This window comes from Lonchura striata, chromosome 7 (genome assembly GCF_050655825.1).
Source record: "Lonchura striata isolate lonStrDom1 chromosome 7, ASM5065582v1, whole genome shotgun sequence".
Lineage (NCBI taxonomy): Eukaryota > Metazoa > Chordata > Aves > Passeriformes > Estrildidae > Lonchura > Lonchura striata.
Genome location: NC_140709.1, coordinates 33,942,194 through 33,966,670, shown reverse-complemented (window position 1 = coordinate 33,966,670; position 24,477 = coordinate 33,942,194). Strand labels below are relative to the sequence as shown.

Here is a 24,477-nt window from a genome sequence, read left to right as displayed (position 1 = left end):
GAGCCGAGCCGAGCCGAGCCGAGCCGAGCGGGACAATGATGGCGCAGCGAGCCCTCCCGAACCCCTACGCGGACTACGACAAGTCCTTGGCCACCAGCTACTTCGACGCGGCCGGGCGGGTGAGCGGGGCTGGGTGAGGGGCTCTGGGGATCTCCCCGGCCGTGTAGCGCCCAGAGCTGTGGGTACAGGCGCGGCTCCGCCGGGGATGCCCGCTGTACCGCTGCCCACAGCCTGCTGGCCTTGCCCTCACGTTGGGTGCGCTTTCTCTCCGCAGCTGACCCCCGAATTCACGCAGCGGCTGAATAACAAAGTCAGGGAGCTGCTGCAGCAGATGGAGAAGGGCCTCAAGTCGGCCGACCCGCACGACTGCACCGCGTACACTGGCTGGACAGGTAGGGCGGGTCCCATGGAGCAGGAGCTCCCTGCAGCACACCTCTGCATCAGCTCCTGGCAGACCGCGGGGCTTTGGCCACTGGAACGGTCACGGTAGATCCGTGTCAATAGTGGCGCTTCTTCTGCATGTTTTAGTCCATTTGAGCAAGGGGATGGCGTTCTCTGGACTCCTGTTTTTGAAGCAGGTTTCATGCTGCAGAGGGAAGACCACAGTGTCATAGGGCAGGATGGGTCTAGTCTTGGTTAATAGTGTTGGACTTACACAACAGAGAAAGCTGGCACTTGCTTGAGAGTAGGCATGGAAGCTTTCAAAGGGATGGGCTCCAAATCTAGCCATGGTGAGGATGATGACAACAAAACCAGTGCTTCATCTGGTGCTCCATGCAGTAGGCAGGTGTACATGGTAAGTCATTTACTTGCAAGGAGCCCTTGCATCTGGCAGCAGTGAGCTTCACGGCCTGAGATAATGTCTATCTTTTTTCTTCGGGCTATATTTTATCTGATGACCTTGTCTGATTGGAAGACTGCTCCATTCCTGTTCCCCAGGTAGTGCCACTCCACTTAATGAGTGCTGGCTTTGCTCCAGTGCCTGCCAGAAGGAGCAGAAATACTAATGTGAGTATAACAAAGTGTGGAAGCCTTCCTCGTACTAACTCGTGTGCAAAGCTTCCAGGAGCTTGTCTTTCTCCGAGTCTGCATTTTCAGCCTGGTTTTCCTTCCTTGGAAGTGTGCTCTGTTGTTGCCTCCCTGTTTCTACCCACTGATGCCAGGGAGGACACAGCTTTCTCTGGGCCCCAGCTTTAGCTGCTGCTGTGTGCTTTGACATCTCTCCTGCCTTCTGTAGCGTGCCAGGCCCTATTCAGGGACCCTAGCATAGCTGAAATCAATCTCATGCTTGCTGCAAGACTTTTTTTGGTGCTGCTTCTTTTTGCAGTATACTGTAATCTTAAATGGCAACTTTCTACAGTACAATCTGGGTGTGGCTGGCTTGTGTGTGGGTGCTGTGGAACTTAATGCCAACAGTTTGCTTATGAGAGTGGTGTTCACTGTGTTGGTGCTAAACTAATGTTGCAGCTTGATGACAGCAGTGCTAGAAATGCATTTTTCAAAATTTTAGTAAGGCAGGCAGACATTGAGAGCACTGAAGAGCAGTTCATAAGAAATGCTAGGATGCCAGTATTAAATTCCAGCGTGGGAGAACATTGATTTCATCAGCTGCTGTCTTGGCAGCACTCTGCTTCTGCTGCCAGTGAATTTATACGTTTCTGCTGAGTGCTGGCTGATTTCACCTTAGCAGACATGTTCAGTTTTCCAGTCTGTGTGACCCTGTGCTGAGGTCCCCTCTGATGAGAGGCACTGCTTGGGTAAAGGTGGTCTTCAGTCATGATTGCCGAGTCTGCCTCTGGCCAGAAAAGTGAGGAGACAAAGCAGGAGGATAGTGGACATTACAAGCATGCTCAAAGTCTTTGGGGAGAAGCAAAACACTTTTCCCCAGATGCCATGTTCCCTTTCTTAAGGTGATCCTAAGGTACTTTGTGTTAGAAAGTGACTGCAGTTATGAAAAAGTGGTTGAGACCTCTGTTTCAGGATTTCAGTTTGTTTTCATTTGGAAGGGAGTTTCTCAGGAAGAATTCTTTTCTTCCAAGAGATCATTCCTCAGTGGGCACACAGCTTACTTGCCTTGGCTAATAGGAAAAAAATCCATGGACAGATTTCCTGGAAGTTACAGCCAGCATGGTGAAGTTTGCAGATGCTACACTATAACTTTGTCACCCTACCTTCTTTCCCAATTCTAGCTATATTAATTTATTCAGAGCTTGTTTCCAGAGACAAAATTAATTGGGCCAAGACAGCAGCTCTTTCTTGTAATTGCTTATGTAGGAAAGGCTTGTTGAGTATCTCCTGATGTGAATCATTGCCCAGCAGTCTGAAATCAACCCTCACTCTTGTGGCTGCTAATGAGGGAGATTTGAAACATGGCTCTCTTGGCACAAACTCTGTGTGAAATGTAACATACTTGAGTGTACTATATTACACTCAGTAACACACAGCATATGCTGGCATTTTACTTTGGGGTTCCTTTCTTTCCCAACACACTTGACAGAGCCCTGTTCCCCCAGCGTGCACTCGTGCCAGGAAAGCCACAGCTTCTTGGCATGTGAAGCTGTAGCAGAGGGAGGGAAGGACTCAGATTTTCAGCTCAGAGGCAGTGAAAACACACTTGGATCAAGATTCTCCAGTGTATGGCTGAATGCCATCAAAACATATTTGAATCACCTTGTTACATTTTCATTCAGTTCCCCATAGAGATCAGGGCCCCATAGGCAGCACCTGGTACGTGCCTGGGTACAGACCAGCCTCAGCTATTGTGTTGTGCTTTGGCTTTTCATCAGTTTAGGGAGACTGCTAGAAGAGTTTTTTCCCTAATCTGTTTCACTAGTATCACAGTGAAGACTGAGGGAAGCTAAACTGCTCTAAGCTAATTCCGAGTCAGAAGCAGTTCAGATCCTGGCAGAAGCACAGAGGCCTCACCCATTTCCAAACAGATTAGCCTGGGGATACTGAGGGATACCTGTATGCCTCTTGGTGTTTGTGATAATGCAAAAGGCCTTGCTCCAAAGACTGTCTTGACTGGGAGCACAGATGATGGCAAGGGAGCAGAAGGAAATTTACTCCTGTCACCAGCTGACTGCAGGTGGGATTCTTCTGAGCCCAGTGTCTACCAGACTGTTCCCTCCTTCCGAAGTGATGAGGTATATAATATATATTCCTCCACACTATGGTAGATTTGTTTCCCATTAAACCATCCCCTTCTCTGGCAATGTCTTAGTCACAGAGGGCCTCTGAAACTGTCCAGTGAGTTCAGCTGGCCTGCTTCATCCACAGTTTTTGGCTGGCCCACTGACAAGTAGGGACAAGGAGTAAGGCTCAGTTGTCTTTTGAAAGGAAAGCCATGGAAGAATGAAATTAAACCTGAACTAGTTCAGGAAAACTTTTGGAAAAATACTTTTCACTTCAGTGCAATATTTTGTGTTTTAACCTCAAAATGCAGAGAATTCACATCCCTTTCAGTCCTGTTCAGAAAAATGTAAATCCTCAGGTAATCCCTGCAGAACAAGAGAAAGTGAGGCTGCATTTGCTGAGAGATAATAGAGTGCCTTGGGTCACTCACATAAACCACATTCCTGCCAAATGCTTGGCAGGTAGTTTTTGTGAATTTTCTGTTCTTGGAGATAGTGTTTGCCTGGACAAGGCCCAGAGCAATGGCATGCAAATTTGAGGTTGACGTTCCTTTCAGAGGGCTGGAGCAGATCACCACTGATCCCTGCTAACCTAACCTCTTGTAGGATTTTGTGATGGGGTAAAAAGTTTTACAGAAGAAGCTCTGTTACCCAGGTTTTAAGGCAGGATAAATGCTGGATAATCCTGGATAATCAATTGTGCAGTCGGAAGAGAAGCTGCAAACTGGCTCCCCAATAAATTCTGAACATGAACGTCCAGAGATGTCTCACTGCTGCATGCAGTGTGACTTTGGCATGCATTTAGGAGGGCAAGGTAGCATCCCATGTGTCTGCACCAGGAAAGATGCTAATTATCCTTTGAGCTGGGTAATAAAGCTGGGCCATCTGTGCAATTTTACCCCATGCCTGACTTAATAAAATGGCATCAGCTGTCTCACTAGAAACCATCAGGCTTCATCACTGCGCAGGGATAGGTTCTGCTTCTTCCCTCTATGTTTGACATCTTGCTTTGAGGCTGCTGGCTGATTTACTGCCCTGGGTCAATGCAAGATCTCTATAAAGAGATCTTTAAAACTCTAGATGGTCGATTTGGAACAAAATATCCTCTTGCAGCAACCTCCTTTCCTTGGTAGAAGCACAGCTCAGCTGCTGCTGGGCAAGGAGGCATGTTCAGAACAGTCTAAGGGCATAACTTGCTTGCAAAGCAAACTGCTTGCAGTCCAACAAAAGAGCAAGTTTAAACTTGTGGAGAAGTTGAGCCACAACTTCTCTTCAATCAACAGAACAGTCATATGGATGAGATACTTTTTCTGCCTACTGCAGAGCTTTAGCTCACGTTTCTGCCTACTGCAGAGCTTTAGCTCACAGGCAAGACCTTACCTGGTATTTCCAGAGTGCCTGCTCTGTTGAGAGCAATGGCTGCTGAAGTCGGGGCATCAGCACAAGCTGGCTGTAATTAACTCTGGAACAACTGGCATAACTCCACTGCCCCGCCCTGAAGAAATACCTAGTGCAGAGTAGCCCCCTGCACCTACCCTGCAGAAGGGCGAGAAGAGAGAGGTGCTGTTTACTGTCCTTTTGAAGGTGGTGACTAAGCAGGCTTCGTGAGGCACGCAGAATTGACTTTGGCTTCCTGATTCCGTGCAGTGAGCAAGCATCTTGGGCATCAACACTCAGCTCCCATGTATTGGCTTTCTGCATGCTGGAGGTGGCCATTTCAGTCAGCAGCAGCCCTGTACCCTCAAGGACTCTCTGATGCATTCCCCATCTCACTCGTCTCTGCAGCAGGGTCAAGAAGCAAAAAACTTGGACTTCTGAGAAACTACAGAGAAAAAGATCCGGTGGTAAACAATCAACAGAACAAAGCCCGGACATCTTTGGTGGTAGCAGGCCACCACAGCCACTGTATGGCAGTTCTGCTTGGAAACACTCAGAGGTCACAAAATTAGGCCACATTTCCAACTGGGACACTGAACACCAGGCCTCCAGGGCACACAGAAATGGAGCAGATCCACAGCCTACCTAGCTCCATGCATTTGGTGATGCCATGTTTGTGTACCATGTAAAGCATGCCAAACAAACACCCAGTCAGTCACAAACCTACCCAGTCAGTTGGGCTGAGGAGGATATTGGAGAGGGAGTGAGGCAGAGCTTTGGAAGAGCTTTTGCAAAGCAACACTGCCTTAACTGAACCAAAGTCACCATGTGGATACCCTTGTCTCTGACCTGCACTGCCTCTGAAATACACTGCCTGCACCTTGGCACACAGGCATACCAGGTTGCACCCTTCTGAGTAATTTGGGAATAAGGAGTTCCTTGAGGAGTTGTGTTGATTTGGCATGGCCTGGTTTTTGGTAGCAGGGGAGGGCCACAGGGGTACCTTCTGTGAGAAGCTGCTGGAAGCTCCCACCATTTGACAGAGCCAATCTCTGATGGCTCTGAAGGTGGGCATGCTGCTGGCCCAATGAGAGAGGCTGGTAACTCCTCTGTGATGACACAGTTAAGAAGAAAATCAAAACAGTACACACACAGTTTTTTTCCCAGGGCTGGGGAGGCACCGCTGCTGCTGCCATGCTGGCACGGCCCAGGGCAATACACTGGCTGGAAGGTCAGGGCTGGGGTGGTGCTTCTCCTTCCCTGCACCCCACATGAACAGAGACATGAGCTGAACAAAGAGACTACAGATCACACCTTTTGTACCTGTGGAACCTGCAAACCTTGATTTTATTTTTTAACACCTTTGCACATGAGGAGAGGCGTTAAACAACCCCAGCGCCACTGCAGCCACCACTGCCCACGCGATGGTGGCAGGGCTGCCTGGCTGGCAGCAGAAACAGGATGGGCAATTCCCTGACCCAGAACCTAAATGAGATCAACTTCTTGGCGCTACAGGATCCTGCAGGAATCTTTGAATTGCTGGAACTTGTTGACAGTGGTACCTACAAGCAGCAGTTTTTCTTCTAGTTAGACAAAAGAAGGAAGGGCATGTGGGCAAAAACATAGCAGCACCAAGGTCAGTGGAAAGAAGGAGGGAGAGAAGGTGCTCAAGCATCAGAGCTGAGAGTTCTCTGCAGGCCGTGGTGAGGACCCTGGTGAAGCAGCTGTGCCCCTGTAATGCATGAAGTCCATAGGGGATGCAGAGATCCACTTGCAGCCCGTGAGAGAAGTGCTCACACTGGAGCGGGTGGATGCTGCAGAAAGCTGTGATCCAGTGGGAGACCCAAATAGAGCAAGAGGTCTCCTGCTTCCAGAGATAGAGAAGGCTTCCAGACTAGTGCAGCATGTCCTTAAAAGACTATACCCTGTGGACAAGTGACCAACGCCACAACAGATTTGGAATGGCTGTTTGCCTGTGGGAGGGACCCCACGGCATAGCTGAGAAAGGACTCCTCTCGCTGAGCAAACAGAAGAATATCAGGGGTGACAAACTGACCAAAACCCTCATGCCCTGTCTCCCTGTGCTGTCAGAGGGAAGGAGGAAGGGGCTGGGGGGAAAAAATGTATTTTAAAGGCTTATTTCACTTTTCATTATCTTCCTCTGACTCTGTTAATAATAAATTTACTTTATACCTTTAAATTTGGACCTGTTTGCCCTTAGAGTGTTTTTTTCTCCCAATGCTTGTCTCAACACATGAGCCCTTCGTAATTTTTTTCCCCTCTCCTTTGCCCAACTATAACAGAAGAGGGCGAGTGAACAGCTTTTGTGGGTACCTGGAGTATTGCCAGTATCAAATGATAACAGGAATGAATTGAGAAAACTGGCTTTGGATGCAGTTTGTAAGACCTTTCAGTTTTAAATAAAAAGGAAAAGTGAATGTTTTGGGAAAGCAGCTTCATCCTTTAGTACAGGTCAGTAGTTTTTTGGAGTCTTTCCAAAGATTCTTGGGCCTGAAAGGATAGGGGGTGAGAAATGTTTTAAAAGAGGAGAGGCAAAGAAATCAGAGGAAAACAATGCTGAGATTTATTTTCTAATAATTCAATCCTTGCAGTGGTCTTGGCAGGGTACTGATGTGCTTAATTACAGTGGCACGATGGCAATGGGAATAGAAACTACTTACAAAGCTAAAAGTTGTATATTAAAGCAGATAAATCAAGGGTGCAAGTTGTGCTCAGACAGCTATCAGGCTAATAGAGTCTAGATGATGTGCTAGGTACTAAATAAATCAAGGAGAGTCACTTGACATTTTCTAGCTGGAAAAGGAGGGTTCCCCTTTAAAGAAGGGCTTCATATGCACATCCTTATAGGCTTGAGTGAAGGCACTGTACATCTGAGCTCTCTCTAGAATTGCTAGCACTGAATTGCTTAGAGAGAGGACAAGGTTATTAGCTTCAGCAGGAAATGGAAATTTTATACATAAAGTACACGTGGAATTGGATTGTCTGTAACGTGAAGCTTTGGAGATTATCCATGCAAAATGAGAAAATTATCCAAGTTTGAAATTGTCCTCAGTGCCTTGGACTGTAATTTTGCAGCACGCTTGCCCCCTTGACCTTAACACATCAAAATCTGCAGAGATTGGCTCTATTAATTTAGGCTTAGTGCAGGACCTGAGTCTTTTAGAAATGGTTATTGTTAAGGGGAGAAAAAAGCTCTTCTCAAAGTGATGTAGGCCAGTAGCTGTCTTAAGTGCAGGTTTAAGGATGTCTTCCAGATCAGAAGGATGGTTCAAGTGTGACAGACCAGTCAGGCACAGACTAACTGAGAACTCCTCATTTACCTACTGAAAGCTTCAAGAGCTGGGTGAAGACAAGGCAGACAGGCAAAGGACAGCAGTTGATGTGACTGCTGAGTAGCAGAACTGTTTTTGTAGCTGGCCAGTCCATTGGAAACCTCTATTGAGGACCATGCAGCCTTCTCTAGTATTCTAGGCAGCTGTTTGTGTTTCAGACAGGCTGATCTCATAAGTGGTGTGCTGCAGAGGAGCATTGGGCAGTCCCTTTTTTCTAGGATGCACCAGCCCTTGCTGTAGGGCTTGGGACTTGCTCAGCAGCAGGAGATAATGTCCAGGGAACTGCAACAACCTTGCAGGTGCTTCCCAGTGAAAAGGAATTTAAAAAGAATAATAGAAGTAAATTTTTAAAAAGGGTCAACTAGGATGTCTGGATGTCCTAAGGATGCTGTTTCTCAGTGTTGATGGTGTGTCATTTTTTTTAAAAATCCAATCCAAGCTAAGTGACTCAACGCTTACCCCCTAAGCATGGGGAAAAAATAGAAGGTGGAAATTCAGTTCTGCTCTGTCACATCTGCCCAAAGATTAATTTTTTCCCCTTTCACTGTTGAGCAGAAATCACAGGTACAGTGTATGGATTTAGGTGGGTTTATCTAGTTCTCATCTTTTGCTTCATGCTACTAAAATTGTATGTAATTGTATATAAAATGTTATGCAATTCTCTGCTGTTCTCCAAACCTTCCTTGGTCAGACCCTGCTGTTGTCTTGACCTGCCATCCACTCAGAAGCAGCATCAAGTTACAGGGAGATGACAAAGCAGGAAAGGAGCTGTGGGTTATGTCCCTGAGGAGCTGGTCTGTCAGGCTGATGGCCTAGATGAGGGCCAGGCCAGACTTATAGCTTCATTAAAGTAACAGAGCAAACATTTCTAGTGGATGCAACCTTTCTGTTCCTTCTGCAGGCATTGCTTTGCTGTATTTGCATCTGTTTGATGTGTATGGAGACCCAGCCTACCTTCAGGTGGCCCATGAGTACGTGAAGAAGAGCCTGAGGTGCTTGACCAGGCGATCCATCACTTTCCTGTGTGGTGATGCCGGGCCACTGGCAGTGGCTGCTGTTGTCTACCACAAGCTGCAGAACCAGAAGCAGGCAGAAGACTGCATCATCCGGTAAAATACTTGGTTATGGCTTTGACCTGACCTTCCTCTTGCTCGTAGAGCTGGTCTGGGCTTGTATGAGGGACTCTCTGACAAATGTGAATACATTTTGTTGCAGTCTTGTGTGAGAAATAATCCAGTAAGTTAGCAAGGCAGCACAAACCTTTCCTGCCCTGGTAAAAGAGGTGGTTTAAGGACAAACACGTTTGCATGGCAGCCTGCAGGCTGGGGAGCAAGGATATTGTTCAGCTGGTATTGCCATCTTAAAAATAATTCTGATAAACACAAGAAGAAAAAAGTGCCAAAATTAAAAACAAAAAAAAACCAGAAGGTGGGGTTTAGTGGTTTTAATTTAGCTTTACAGTCATTTTGATGAAAAGGAAAAATGTGGTAAGATTATTAGATTTAATTTTGGTACTTGCTTCCACTTGCTCTTTATTAGTTGTCTTTGACTTAAACCTAAGATTGACAGCATCCCTTTCAACTGCAGAATGCAGCTGGTTATGATTCATTTATTTATATTTCCTGCCTTTCCTCGACTGTTCTCACATGTATTTCTGTTGGTTACTTAAGAAAAGGACAACAAGCTGTCATAGATCAGCATGTGGCAGAGGAAGGAAAATAGTTAAGGAGATGTAGGTGCAATCATTTCCCAGCTAAGGGAGATGGGTTTTAGGAAGGAGAGAAACAGCCCTGTAGAGAGTTTCCCCTCATACGTGATCAGCACAAAGAAAGACAAAACCCCTCATGCTTCAGAACACTGACTGCCCTTAAACAGCCATGAGCAAGTGATGCATACTAGCAATTTTAAAAAGCCACAGGTGGGAATCAGAGGTGTCTGTATGGTTTGGACACCCAGTTCCACTCCCTTAACTAAGAATAGCTTCTGGTTTATGTAGATACAATCATCTGAGGACAGAATTCTTTCTTTGCTCTAATAATAATCTGTGGGTTGGATTTTGCTTTGACAGTGTGGCAAATCTCACTATGATTAACATATTTGTTAACAAAAAGGGAATTAACCTGTCAAACAATACTGGTCAACTGTGGTCAATGCATAAGTCCCAGGTTGTAAAAACAATCCCTAATTCATGTTTTCTTGCTCAGGTCTCCCCTCCCTGTATCTCTCTTGCTCTGCCTATGGTCTGGTGGTAGAATGGAATCTTGTGATTAATTTTGCACTGCCATCTAATGGTATAATAAAGTCAAAACACTGGAAATTGGTTTCTTCACATCTGCAAGAGGAAAACAGAAAAATGTGGCTTTCTCAAATGAACAGCTATACTGTCCTTACTGTGGCACCAATTCCCAAAGCAGTTAGCCTAACCATGTTCCTTTACAATAGAATATTTCTTTGAGAAGTAGCTCCCTTAATGACAACTCTTAAATGGTTTTTGAGTATGCTGTTTAGTTACAGAAAATTGCTAAGCTGTGCAGTGCAAGTGCATAGAAAGAGCACTTTTATCAGAGCTGTGGAGAAGAAAGGCCTCTCTGCATTTTGTCCTCTGTCTCTTAAAGCATCTCATCTTTACAGAGCCAGTGGAGAGAATCCATCAGCCAGGTTTTATGTGCAGTGGAAGAGACAGAAGCTTGCTTTTTCCTAAATGAGTTCATGACCAAAAAATGTGCTTTTATGCTCTAGAGAGACTGATTTCGGGGCAGCCTATTTTCCAAGAGCCTTTGAAAATCTGAGGCATGTTCTAGGAGCCCTCTTTTTCCTGTCACCTCTCACCAATTCAGAAGGTCAAAGCTTTGCTTTTAGAGCCAATGGTGTAAAAAAACCCATTTTGCTCTACAGCTGCCTTGGTTTCCCTCTGTCCAGAAACTGCTGATTGTTGACAGTTGAGGTGATAGCCTGATAATGTGAATAGGAGTGGCTCTTCCTTCCAGAGAGCACAATTTACCCCACATACCTGAGAAGTGCATTCTGCATGCATTCAGTCCAGCAGCATCCCAGGCATCTCTTTTTGAAGGTATGACCACGTTTCAAAAACAGCAGAAACTCCTGGCAGGCTTCCTCTCATGATGATCCTGCTTGAAAAGCGGTTAGAGGTAAAGCAGTAATGCACAAAGAACAGAAAAGTGGTCCAGTTGCTCCAGATTTCCCAATAAAAAGAAGGTATCACATCCAGAACTGAGAAAATCCCTAACACTTGTATTACAATTCACACATCAATCCATTCCTTCTATGTCATCTGACATCTCAGAACTGAGCAACATCACCAGCCAGCTTCTCTTCTGGCCAGCCTGCTGCCAGACAGAGTCTATTTGTCCAACCACCTCCTTGGAAACCCTCTTAATTTGCCTTCCTTGGACTCTGTGACAGGCACCACAAGGAGGCACAGGCCTTTCCTTTCAGCTTGAGATAAGAACCCATGCCTTGGGTGTAAACTCTGTCTCTTTGGTTTAATCTGTGAGAAAGAAATCTCCCCCATGGGGCAGTCCACATGTCAAGTGGTACAACAGCAAATCCACCTTGAGACATTCCCCCTCCTTTCTCCTTCAAAATCACTTGGAGTCCAGTGCCAAAGAAGAAAGTTTCCTGTCATGAGGAGTCATAGCCCAGCATCCTCTCTACTTGAGGCATTTGGTTGCTTCTTTACTTTGCAATATGTTGTTGCCAAGTCTGTGGAGCCCAGGGAGCCAAGGCTCCTTTTCTGTTCTTCACACTGCTGTGGCAGGGGAGCTCATCACACACAAAGCTTTTCCTGGCTGGTTTCACAGCAGGAAACAGGGAACAACCTTAAAGCCACTTAACACTGGTATTTTAAAAGTGATGGCACTTTTCAGATTGCTGTCTTACAGGTGAACAGAAAAATAAAGTCAAATCCAATCACACTGCTACCTGCTGCCCTGACAGGAAAGGACATCCAGTCTTTCTGGAAGTGTGATGAGAGGTAAAACAAAGGAAAAATTGCATCAAGAGTGAATTGGGCTACAAAGCACCAGTGTGAAGTGCTGTCAGTCTCTGTTAGAACTACAGGAATATCACCAGCTTTGCAATATCATAATAGAATCATAGAATAATGAGGTTGGAAGAGACCTCTAAGATCATCAAGTCCAACCTATGTCCTAACACCTCAACTAAACTATAGCACTGAGTTCTATGTCCAGTCTTTTTTTAAACACATCCAGAGATGGTGATTCCACCACCTCCCTGGGAAGACAGTTCCAGTATTTTATTATTCTTTCAGTGAAATTTTTTTTTATAATATCCAACCTATACCTTCCCTGATGTAGCTTGAGAAGAATAGAAAATAGAGAAGTGGCAAAGCAAATACTTGACTGCAGACCTCACTCTGCACTTGTGGGCTAAAGCCTGGTGCCAGGCAAGCTGTCCTCAGACAGCCACAGCACTCCCACTTTGCTAAGCTGTTCTCACTGCTGCTCAGTTTTCCCTAGAGGATATTTCTTCCTTGTGCCACAGCATGTGTAGCTCCACCTCTTACTTAGACTTAGCTCAGGGAGACACCTCTTTCCCACCTGACAGCATAGCCCAGGCTATTTGTAGGCATGGAGAGAAAGGGGCTTCTCCATTGGGCCTTTAGAGCATTAGGGGTGAGATTTTTTTCCACATACCATTAGCACTAGTTTGACTTTCAAATATTCCTTAGCCAGCCAAATTAAAAGGATAGCCCTGTAATCTGAAAGTGATGGTTTTTGGCAGTGTCCACCTTGCCAGTAACATCACAAGGAGATAATGACAGCCTTTCCTGAGCAGTCAGCAGCTTTATGCTGACCATTTCTTTTAGCCCAGGTTTCCCCCTCATGTAGCTTCCCAAGCTGGTGCTCTAAAATCCAAGCATGTAGTATGAGTGCATTGTGAAGAGCAGAGCAGACTGAAGTAATCAGCCAAACAAAAGGCAGATGGGAGGGGGTGATTCCACCTTCCCACCTTGTGCAGCTGGAAGGCTGAGAACCAGAGCCTGGCCTGACAACTCCTAGGGCACAGCAGCATGAAGGAATGAACCATGGTTTTGAGCTCCAGTCTTAGTGCTTATTTACATGGCTTTGAGTGGAATGTTTGAGTGCATTTCCCTCTCATCTCCCCCATGGGAATTTTTCATTGCAGTTTGCTGGACCTCCACAAGGCTGACCCACGAGTGCCAGATGAACTCCTCTACGGGCGCATGGGCTATCTCTCTGCACTGATATTTGTGAATAAGCACTTTGGAGAGGAGAAGATCCCTCACAGTCACATTCAGCAGGTACTGTGCCTTTTGCTGATTTGTTACCTATCTCTTCCCATGTAACTCATCTTGGGGCAGGTACAAATCAATGCTGTATGTAAGAAACTCTGGCAATAAGGGAGAAACCACATCATGGTATACCTGCTTTTCTTCCAAAGGGACAAAGCACCACTGTCCATGTAGATCTGTAGGCAGTACTGGACTGGCATACATTTCATGGCATACATTTCATTCCACCCTCTGCTTGGGCAGAAAAACAAACGTTCTGTGTCAGAATACTCACTGGGCTGTGTCCAAGTCAGCAGCATTTTCCTAACCCACATTTGTTCCCATCCCTTCACAGGTCTGTGAAGCAGTTGTAGCCTCAGGAGAGAGCTTAGCCAAAAAGAGGAATTTCACAGCCAAGAGCCCACTGATGTTTGAGTGGTACCAGGAGTACTATGTAGGAGCAGCCCATGGTTTGGCTGGGATCTACTACTATCTCATGCAGGTAAGAGCCATGAGGGGAGGGGTCCTTAGCAGCTGTTTCACATTTCTTTGAACAAGGAACAGCATTTGAATTGGCTCTTGGGAATGTCAGACTGGGAAAGATACCTTGTCTGATGGACTTATGTATTTATCATGCATTTCCAATTGTAAAGGTTTTCTTCAAATCTAAGATGGAATCTTTGACCTTGGAGATGTGGAAAAATATGACCTACATTCACCAGCAGTGTCACATAATGAAGGCCTGTAGCTTAGCTGGCTCTGTTCCCCCTCATGTTAATTGTTTCTAAATTACTCACATTTGTTGGTATCTGCTGGCTCCCTGCATTTTCTGAGGTGGTTACTTGGAGCAGAGTGAGAATCTCTGAGAGAAAAGCATGGTGAAAGAAACTTTGCTCATAGTAGGAAAGTGGGAAATGCCTTTGTATCCAAAGCAGAACCTGCTTCCAACTGTGAAAGAGGTGGGACTTTGATAAAGGAACTGAGTTCTGCAGTGCCTGCAGCAGGCAGAGCAAGGTAAGAGGCTGGGAGATGCAGAACCCCTTTGCTTTGATGCCTTTTCACTATTTTGCACAACTCACTGGAGCTCTGACAGTATTCCCTATTCTGGCTCTGAAAAAAATGAGGGTGGTAATTCCCCTATGTGTGTCCCTTCATGCATGTACTTACAGTGCTCAAGCACTTAGAAAAATAACAGCAATAAATAATATTGAAATTTGAAAGCATTAAGAGCACCCATGAGCAATGCAAATTATTTTGGTCTAGAAATAGTTTGTAATATTTTATTGGATGTAACTCTCAGAGCAGGTGGAAAAGGAAGCCACCAGGTGTCAAGCATTTGAGCTTTCCTTCAGGACTGTCAAAGTTAAAGCCCATATACAGCATCAGTAGAAGTTCTGTGAATATAAGTCTTCTGTGGCTCAGAGAGGAAGACATGATTGGTGGATTTTAAGAAGATTTGGCAAGAGTGGGATGCAAGGTGGTTATTGCCCAGGAGCACAGAATAGCAAGCTAGGAGCAGGGGAGACAGCCATGTCCTGTGAGCCTAAATTTGTATCAAGTCCCTAAGATTGTTCCCAAGTGGCTGTTTTAAATAATTTTAAGTCTCCCATAAAATACTGCATGGGCTTTATGCTTCTCTGCTATATGAAGTATAAGGAGCCTAGATCAGCCAAGCATGATGCACAGAAAGCCTTGGGAGAAGCAAGCATGTGAAATATGGAGAGGAAAACATCTTTTATCTCGAATGGTTTTACAGCACAAGTATCGATTTTTAATTTTCCACTTACCAACCTGGGAACAATCTGATCCTTAGTTGAGAGGGTTCATTGCAGTCTGCCATGGGAAATTGGAACTGCACAGATTTCACTTGGGGCAGTGGAAGAAGACACTGAAGCCTCTCCCTTGTTTCTCTCTGAGGTCAACAGTGAAGTCAGCCTCTTGAAATTACCCAGCAACATCTGTGACGATTCAGAATTACAGCCTGCCAGCTGGGCTGGCTCAGCAGCTAAGGGCTGAGATGCTCTAGATGCTAGGAATCATCCTTAATACTGATTTTAGACCTGAAGCTATTTCTGCTCGTCTTTAGGAAAAGCAGCAGCAAGCTCTCTTGCTTAGAGGACCAGGTGACATGTTAGGAACAGTGTTTGTTTCTGGGATGTAAGGGTAGGACTGGAAATAACTCTCTACCAAAAGGCACAGCAGCCAGGGACTGAGTAGGTAATTGTGTAGTGTGAAAGCCCAAACCAAAGAAATTACTTAATTTACAAGGAGCAAGAGGGAATGTAACCATTGTTGACTTTATTTCCATCTTTTGGGCAGACCTTGGGTCTCTTAGGGACAGACAGAATGGTAATTCCCCCTGATTGGAATGTTTTCTCTCTCTTAGCCTGGCTTTGGAGTGAGCCAAGTAAAGCTGCACAACACAGTGAAGCCCAGCGTGGACTATGTCTGCCAGCTCAAGTTCCCGTCTGGGAATTACCCTCCGTGCATCGGTGACACCAGAGACCTCCTCGTCCACTGGTGCCATGGAGCACCAGGTGTCATCTACATGCTTCTCCAGGCATACAAGGTACCAGACACCTTGCAAAGACCCTGTAGAGACCCCTAAATGTGAAACTTCCTCTGGAGATGTTTGGAGACCCCCCCTTGCTTGGAAGTTGCATGTCTTGTTACAGTGAAATCACCCCACAGGAGCCACTGACGGATACAGAAATTAGTCTTTTAAACAAATATTTCTGAAAATGTCCATCAGTTATGTGGGTTGCCCTCTTGCAGGTGATGCATGGAGACAACTAGTTGTGTGTGAAGTAATGGTCTTACATCTCCACTCATGATATCAAAAATATCCCTTAAAAAGTAAACAGCAGACACACTTCAGCAGGACACCCAAGCCTCTGTATCCCACAGGGATGCTCTTTGTTTGAAGGACATTGCCTCAGCAAGGACAGCAGTTTCTTGTCTCCACAGGTTTTTGGGGAGCAGCAGTACCTGAATGATGCCCTGCAGTGTGCAGAAGTGATCTGGCAGCATGGGTTACTGAAGAAAGGCTACGGGCTGTGCCATGGCACAGCTGGCAATGCTTATGCCTTCCTGGCACTGTACAACCTCACTCAGAACATGAAATACCTCTACAGGGCCTGCAAGGTAAGAGTGAGGCAGGAGAGGGGCTTATTCACTTCTGCCTTCTACATGACTGCTTTTGCAACCCAGTTTATAGTGGGGCAGACATGCAAGTAGAAACTTGAGAAGAAAATACTTTAACCAAATTTGAGCAGTTTTTGTACCTCTTTTCTCAGTTTGCAGAGTGGTGTTTAAGCTATGGGCAGCATGGGTGCCGGACTCCAGACACACCGTTCTCTCTCTTTGAAGGTAATCTCAGTCTCTGGCCTTGGGTTTTATTCCTGGATCTAAGCTGTTCTAGCACCAAGGAAAACAGAATATAAGCTCCACTGGAGTCTTTGCAAAACTCAGTGTAGGGGATGGAAAGGAGCTTGTACCCACTGGATTTTTCTGTCCTTTCCCAGAAGGAGTCTCCCTGTAGCACAGGCTAATGTCTTAGCTGGAGCATCTTGTCCTCTTAGGCCTCCCACACAGATTTTGCATACAGATCTCAAAGGGAATTCTTTCATGGCTACAGACTTCTTTTTGGTTATTTGTAGCCTGGCTTCTCAGACAGTCTCTTTTCTGTACATTTTTAAGGATTGAAATCCTTCTTGAGTGTTCCAGTTTGATTCTAAAGGTGAGGAACAAAGGGGCTGCTTTTATGGGCCTTGTTGGCTCCTGCGGCACTTTGTGCCTCCTGCTAACAGCTCCCCCCAAATCTGCCATCAGTGGGTATTTGCTGAAGGAGCCAGCCCCCCAGCTAACCCTAATCTCCCCAAGCCTGCTGCAGGCCAAGAGACAGCAGAAGTTCCATCAGTCAGGACCTCGGGCAGCAATGTCTTAAGGACCAGAGTTTGACAGAGCTGCCCAGTGTTAAACTTGTAGATGGGTAAAGCCAAAAGGAGGGAGCTGGAGTGGGGAGAAGACCCATGGCATTTTGCCAGGTGCTTTTCAACATTTGATTAACTTCAAAGTGCTTTTCCCCACTGAGGTACCAAAGTTACTCGAGAAACCTGGGCTCAGACCTTGAAAAATATTTAGGACGTTTTCTTCTGTCTTCATAACTGATTCACTCCCTGGATAACTGAGAAAAACGATGCCCAAAGGGAATTTCTCTGAAGCACGGTGTGTTCTTTTCATCCTCAGGAATGGCTGGAACAATTTACTTTCTTGCTGACCTGCTGGTGCCTACCAAGGCCAAGTTCCCTGCATTTGAACTCTAAGTGTGAATCCTGCTTGGCAGTTTGCTGCCCTGTATCCTTCTGCACTTGGAAACGCAGTTCAAGGCTGCTTTCTCCCTTTTCCAGACTCATTGTTGTTCGCCTAACTGAACGTCAATCCATCCTCCTGAGGGCATGCTGAGTTCTCTAACATTTCTAGTTGTCTCATTACATTGTTTCGTTTAAAAGACAGAATGCAGATTTTGCTGGTGTCCCTTAAAAACTCAGGGCTGCAGGTAGGAGCAGGGAGAACTGTACAGTATTTTGTTGGCTACAGAGTTTTGCTATTTCCTGTATCCCATTTCCTGGGAAGAAGTTTTCTATTGAATGTAACCTGGGCTATTTAACTTCTTTTTGTGCTAAGAGATTGTTGCAGGAATTTAGCTGCCTTTGGAGAACAACACATGGAAAACTGAGACTATTGCCCTGGAAGTTGTTTTCAAGTGTTTTCTTTCTGAGCACCCAGAGAGCAGATGGTTCAGTATCTGGTCTGTGCCACGTGAAGTGAATGTGATGGACTGTGCAGTCTTATGTATATTTTTAATATCTTCTTACAACTGGCAGAGCTGGAACTGACATGCCAAAGGCTTGTCCTGAGTTGCACCTTATCTGCTCTAAAGGCAAAGGCTCTCTGTGCACTTGTTCCAGTGACAGACAAGTAATCCACTGCCATCTTACATGAAACCTTGCTAGTCCATTGGTCATCCAGTGGCAAACTCCAGTCCAAAAGTGAGCTAAGCATGCTTGCTTTTGTGGTCTCTTCTTGTTAGCTTTGAGAGTTTATTTTGCAGTCTTTATTTAAATTTGTGTATTAGGTGGTGCCAGGTGCCCACCAGCAGCAACAAGGGAAAAGAAATGTATGCCACTGAGTTCTGACCTATCAGCTTGTATAGATGTTATTTACATGTTTCCTTTTATAAGCTTTCCAAAACCTGGGTAATTTGAGTCACTTGTTTGCCTTGCTACTGCTTGTTGTAGTTTAATTTGCAACCACTCATCTACCCAACTGGAAAATCTTCACTAGATTAACTGGCTTTGATGTGTCAGGCAGATCAGGTATTTGCAGGGAGTAAATCTGCTTTTCCATCCTTAGTTGATGCTGCACCAGTTCACAGAAATTTGGGACCTGACTCTGTAAACCACTTTCTTAGCACTGAGCATGAGCTAAACACTGAGCTCAGGGAGGTTTACAGATGTAGCCACAGCTTTGTGCTGTTTGAGAGCAGCTCCTCAGCCTGCACCACTGTGGCCATGAGTTTTGATCTTTCAAGGGCTGAGCTGCGGAGTGCCTCGAGTCCCAGAAGGGCAGGGGAGAAATAGAAGGGCAGCACAGCCACTCTCCTGGAACAGCAGTGGCAAAGCAAGACCACCAAAGCTGGCAGGGTTACATTCACACGTGCCTGAACACAGGGCAGCTGAGCCCCAGTGGCACAGGGGGCTCCATGAGAGCCACCTGGGTAAGCAAGGAGCAGAAACCAGCCCTGGAAGGCTCATTTGTTTCCTCAAAGCCCATGCTCCTGCTGCCCTCATAGGTTTCTGAAAGTCCATCAGAAGACAGCCTGGGTGGCATCCCTGTCAGAAGCCTCAGGCTTATGGGGACACAGCAGCAGGCATACCCTGTCATTCACAGGAGCCAAGCAGCACAGGGAGGTGACTGGGAAGCAGAGAGGAGTTGCCTAATCAAACAGCACTTGAAGTTACCTCCCAGCTTGGGTGGTGTGATGGCAGTGCAGGGACACTGCTCTGAGCCCGGGTTTCTCCTGGGCACCACTTCTGTAAAAGGGCATGGTTTGTGCAGTCTGGGTCATGGTGGCCTGAGAGCATAATGTTCCAAGGTTTGTGCACTGATTAGGGGAGCATCAGGGCCATGTGTACAACTGCTGAGTGGAGCACTGTCTAATAAAAATGCTGAAACAACCAAACTTTGGGTTATTTCTACCTCCCGCCATGTGACCAGGATTCATAGCTGAAGAGATCAACATAAAAAACAACAGCTGTGCTGTGCTGGCAGCTCCTGGAGGCTCAGTGGCCTTCCACCCCACCTGGAGTGTTAAGGGTATTTCACATTTTTCCCTCATCTCCAATCCATCAAGGCAAGTCCTGGGCTTTCCCTTTCAGGCTGTGCTTTCATCCCAGTACATCCTTTTGCACTGGTGTCTCCATCCAAGGCTGCATCCTCCCATCCATTGGAGAACAGAGTCCTGCAGGTTACTGTTGCTTGCACCAAAATACACCTGTGTGCAGTCCTGGCCACCAAAAGGAAGAGGTGGATCCTCCTAAAAAAGTACCTCCTGCTCAGTGGAAGGAGGAACAGGACACCTCTGGGAGGCTGTGACTGTCCAGCAGCAAAGGTGTTAAGACCAAGCTGTCAGCAGTGCTATGGATAGAGGTGGTCCTGCCCTCCAGCACAAGCACATATTAAGTTCCTTGAGGTCCTAGACAACCTGGTTTTCTATAGTTTCTATTAGTGTTTGTGGTAAAGGTCTTGAGGAGGGGAGTCCAGCAATGAGGAGGAGAAAGCAGCATAGTGCAGTTTCTCTGGTTACCCTTCCTTTCTCATACAGGGGATTGGTGTGGTGCTGCTCACTTCACCCGTGTGCCAAGGAGAGGGAGCAGAGCCTACACAAGGTTTGAAAATTCAACTGTTCCTGTTTCAACAAGGCACCTGAGAAGGACTTTATCAGAAGTGTAGATACTTGACACTTGTTGCTGGTTGTGTTTGTCCATGGTGGTGGTCTGTTTAAAAACACAAGTAAAAAAAAAAAAATAACCTATATTCCCAAGAAACAAGTAAAAAAACATATTTTGAATGCTTCATCATCTGGCTTAGTTTGTGTTCACCTCCTGTGTATACGAGTGTGAACAGCAAGATGAAAAACATCCCAAAGACTGTTAACCAAATGCCATCTGTATGTCTGCATGTCCCCTGAGAGCCCAGCATGGTTTCAGCTCTCAGGAGCTGACAGCAGCCTCAGCTGTCAAAGATGTGTCATACACAGAGATAGTGCTGTGTCTGCCTAAATTACTTCATTTCTCATTCCCACATACTAACTTTTTAAATGCCCAATAACAGCTGTCAGCACGCACACTAAATCAGTGGCTAACATTATTTAAAGTTTTTTGCCAAAAAATCCTGCCATGAGCTGTCCTCAGCCCCTGTAGCCTTCGCAGTCAGACACAAGGAGCTGATAAATCCATTTATGAACTACCACTGCAGGGATCTGATGCACACTGGTTTCCCTTTGAAACCACTTTGGAGTAGGCTGCTGGCTTGTGGTGTGGCAGATGCTCTCCCAGAGTTAACAGGGAAAAAGCACAGCAGAAGAGATCTCAGCCTCCACAAACTCATCCCCCTGCCCCAGAACAGACTGCTTCTACCTGAGAGGCTTGGAGCTGAGACAGGTGGAGAATAAGAGTGGCACATCCCACAAAAGCAGGTCTGGGGGAAGTGGGACCAGTGGGGCCTGAACCTGCCTGAACCTGCTGGTTTACACAAGTTAGCCAGATCTCACTGCATCACTGTCTCATCTTTCTGACTTCCCCTATTTTATTTTGTCCATGTTTTTGCACCTCAGTGTAATAACTTGGCCAAATCTGAGTGGGGTTTTTGATGGCAACACCCAAGGGAACGTGGCTGGGTCCCAGCAAGTCCACAAGTCCTGCTCCAGGCCAGTTCCCAGCACATACACATAATTTGTGGCAAGAGTTTTGGGGGTCTTGTTTTAATTACTTTTTTTTTCTTTTTTTTACATTGAGACGAACAATGCAGATTTCTCACCTGTTCCTTCCCAGAATGTCTGCAAGTCCTTTGGTCAAAGTGTCCCTTTGGATGTACCTATGAAAGAAACCCAAACCAGGAAATTTAAACCCCCGGAGTTACAACTTGCACGTTACTAGTGCCTGAAGACAAACTCCAACAAAGCAGGAGGCAGCAGATCAGCTCAAAATAAGCCCCTGAGGTAAAAGGCTGGAGGCCAGCCAGGCTCACCCCGCAGGGCAGGGTTTGGGGACCCTCGCAGAAGGGCGTTGTTGTCCCCAGCAGGTGGCAATGCAGCAGCGGCCGTCCTGTCCCTTCAACATACCCGCACTCCTCAGCTGCTCAGTCCTACCTCGGGACAGCTCGGGTTCAGCCCCTGAGAAAGGTACTCAGACCAAAAAAAGCCCACACTAGAGGTTGTATTTGTGTGCTGTGTGGGATGACACGTGTGGGAACCATGCATGGCCTCGGTCATATACACCCCTGAGGGACAGAAAAAAAAAGGAAATCTTTCCCAGTCCTGCCTGAAGCCATTCAAGCTCCCCATAGGGGAGGACAGCTCATGCTCAGGTTATCAAGCAATCAAGGAAACACTCCACAAACTGCGTGACAATCTCCCCACATCAGCTTTGCAGGTATTACACAAGCCCTGCCACCAACCACTCCCAACCTGCAGGAAATAGAGAGCCAAATACTCCCTTTTCCACAGGTGTTGCCCTTCACTCTTTGAAGTCTGCTGCACCAAACATACCTTCCCTTAGAATGCCATAAGGATAGGGGCCATCCCAGAAGGGCAAGAGCATCAAGAAAATCCAACTGGGCACATGTGTAAGGGCACCAAGGCTCACCACTGGGGTATTTGTCAAGGGAAAAACCCAGTTTAGGTAGAGCTGAAACGGCTCCTGTAGATGGGCTTGCAGTGCTATCTGCCCAGCAGGGCCAGAGCAGCCTTGGTCTCCCTCACCTGCTGCTTGCCTTGGGAATTTCCAGACAATCCCCCTGCTTCAGCAGCGAATGAGGACAGAGAAGCACAAGGCAAGGAAATGGGCCTTAAAGAGTGTGGGAGGGTCTCAGGCCATGCTTTGTTTCAGGTTTTCAGTGGGATCTCTGTGTCAGCTGGGGTGCAGTGTTACCATGCAAACTCACTCTTCATGCAGCAGGAACCAGATAAGCCCAGGCCAATATAGACTTACACCCCCAAATTCAGCATCACAGCTGGTGTGAATGGATACTGCAGCATCTCCATAGCTGTGCCTCTCAACTTACCCAGCATAGTTTAATAACCTTGGCAAAAGGTATTTTTTACCTTTACGTGGGCCAGTTCTGGAGCTGCAACTGACTGAGGGCAGTTTAGGATCCAGCTCCTCTGCAACAGGAGTCAGGGGAATTATTTAACTTTGAACAGTTGGTCAAATATCAGACTTAGCTAATAAGCTTGTTTGTGCCTGACCTTAAAAGCAAGTCTTGGTTGGTTCCCAGCAATATCTGACAGGTAGATTTTTGTTGCTTCATTCTTCTTTTTGTATTTGTTTGGGTTGGGGGGCCAGTGGTGGGGGGGGGGGGGTCGGGTGGGGGAGAGGGTTTGTTTGTTTGTGGTTTTTTGAAAGAACAAGCAAACTCTTCCAAGACTGAGGATGCCACTCATCAAACATCCCCTCAACATGAACTGGAAACAGATACACCAGCACTCAGCACTCTCCCTTTAGGACAAATGTATTTGCATTCCTCCTATACTCCCTGTCTTTGCCAAAGATTACAATATATCACAACATACCAGCTGGGCCTCAGAGGGCTCCTTCCCAGCTCTGAAGGAAGGATCAGGGATGTTGCTCGTGCAGAAATGATGCTGCATGACTTGGGTAATGCTCTGCAAGCCCATAAAGGCTGCTGGCACTACTGCAAACATGGAATCTGGAGTCTGGGGATGAGCATTGCCCTTCAGCCTCCTGCCACCCCACTGGCACAAATAACCTTTCAAAGCAGAGGATGAGCACGAAGATCTCTGTCTCCTGGGCAGCAATGTGTGGCAGCTCAGACCCAGAGAGAACTATCTTTGAGTCCTGCAGTATTATTCCTGTGTCAGCATCAAACTCACTTCCTCAAAAGCTGTTGGGGAAAAGCAGAACAAAACAATTCTCAATATAGCTGCTGATTCAAGACAGTCTGCTATTGCCTTACCCACAAAGCTTTGTATTCCCACGTGTTCCCCAAGCCAGCTGTCACCCTTAGCATGGTGGTCCCTGCCACTTCCTTCTGCTGCAGACACTTGTGCTTTGCCTCTCTCCCCACCTCTGTCACCCACTTGTTTCTGCCTCCATGCTGCCCCTTTTGGGGAATAAGGGTGGTAGCTTTTACTTTGGATCATTTCACAAATACAGTTTACAGCCACACAGCAAGGGGGAGGCAAAATGCAATGTGAGGGGGAAGGAAAAACCAAGGAAACACAAGGAAACTGAACCCTTCCTTCCTTAACACAAGGAAACTTGAACCCTCCTTCAGCTCACAGGGAGGAAGTCCAGCACCTCCCAAGAACAACCCCATTCCCAATATTTGGACATTCTGGATGCTAAGAGTACCAGCAAAAATGAAATGAGAGAATAAAGTTATTTTTCATGTATCCCTCAACTTCAGAGGCACAAAAGCCATTTGGTTTTGCCACCCTCTTTTCTGGACAGAACAACTTGCAGCCACCCTACACCCTCAGATGCCCTGCAATGCCTACACTTTCCCAGAGGGAGAAAGATGAAAAATGTGGCCAAAAAAGTACAATAGATCCTCTAACGACTGGCCACCCTTGAAGCCTGAGTATGACAGTACACTGCTCTGCTTGCTCTGTGTCAAGGAAGACAGAAATGGCACAGAGGCAGCAGTAAAACCAACTTGGAAGCCTTAAGAAGGGAAAAAAAGAGCAGGACTGTGAGGAGCCATTTAACTCCATCTCCTCATGGCTGGGGAATTTCTTGCTAGCAGGACACGTGTCAGGCAGCCCTTGTGGAAAGCTCATTTTGCAGCAGTTGCAATTTGCTGCAGCATTTGCAGCGTTCGCAGGCGGTAATCGAATCCACTGGGAGTATTTTGCTTGCCATAAATCCCTTTGGAGCCAGGCCCATAAATAGTTACACCGTAGTGTAGAGCTGCATACAAGGCAAGAGCAAATGTTCCACATAATGACTGCTGGCCTTAATCACACTGAGGGGTGGATCATATTGCCACCATTTTGTCAAGTTTTATTATAGATCCCCCTCTTTAAGGATACCCC

The 24,477-nt window shown here is 46.4% G+C and overlaps 2 protein-coding genes across 5 annotated transcripts in view; one reads left to right on the top strand and one right to left on the bottom strand.

The window, feature by feature from the left end:
• On the top strand, nucleotides 1–19,383 carry LANCL1 (LanC like glutathione S-transferase 1). The gene is made up of 9 exons (XM_021532497.4): nucleotides 1–119; nucleotides 275–392; nucleotides 8,766–8,973; nucleotides 13,034–13,169; nucleotides 13,495–13,641; nucleotides 15,526–15,708; nucleotides 16,107–16,283; nucleotides 16,436–16,508; nucleotides 17,388–19,383. The coding sequence occupies exons 1-9, from the start codon at nucleotides 36–38 to the stop codon at nucleotides 17,462–17,464; spliced, it is 1,203 nt and encodes a 400-aa protein (XP_021388172.1). The 5' UTR covers nucleotides 1–35; the 3' UTR covers nucleotides 17,465–19,383.
• The window catches only part of LOC146766945 (uncharacterized), a 24,273-nt gene continuing 13,493 nt past the window's right edge, over nucleotides 13,698–24,477 (bottom strand). For 2 of the 4 annotated variants that reach the window (XR_014956810.1, XR_014956811.1), the window contains 3 exons: nucleotides 22,993–23,324; nucleotides 21,240–22,584; nucleotides 13,698–20,197 (listed from right to left, as the gene is read on the bottom strand). Coding sequence is in view for 1 of the 4 variants with exons in the window: in XM_085585468.1 (XP_085441594.1) it covers nucleotides 20,081–20,197; nucleotides 21,240–21,296; nucleotides 22,525–22,584; nucleotides 22,993–23,124 (366 nt within the window). In the remaining 3 variants the exon portion in view is untranslated. The remainder of the gene's footprint in view (nucleotides 20,198–21,239; nucleotides 22,585–22,992; nucleotides 23,325–24,477) is intronic. The other 2 variants (XM_085585468.1, XR_014956812.1) reach the window with 2 other exon arrangements.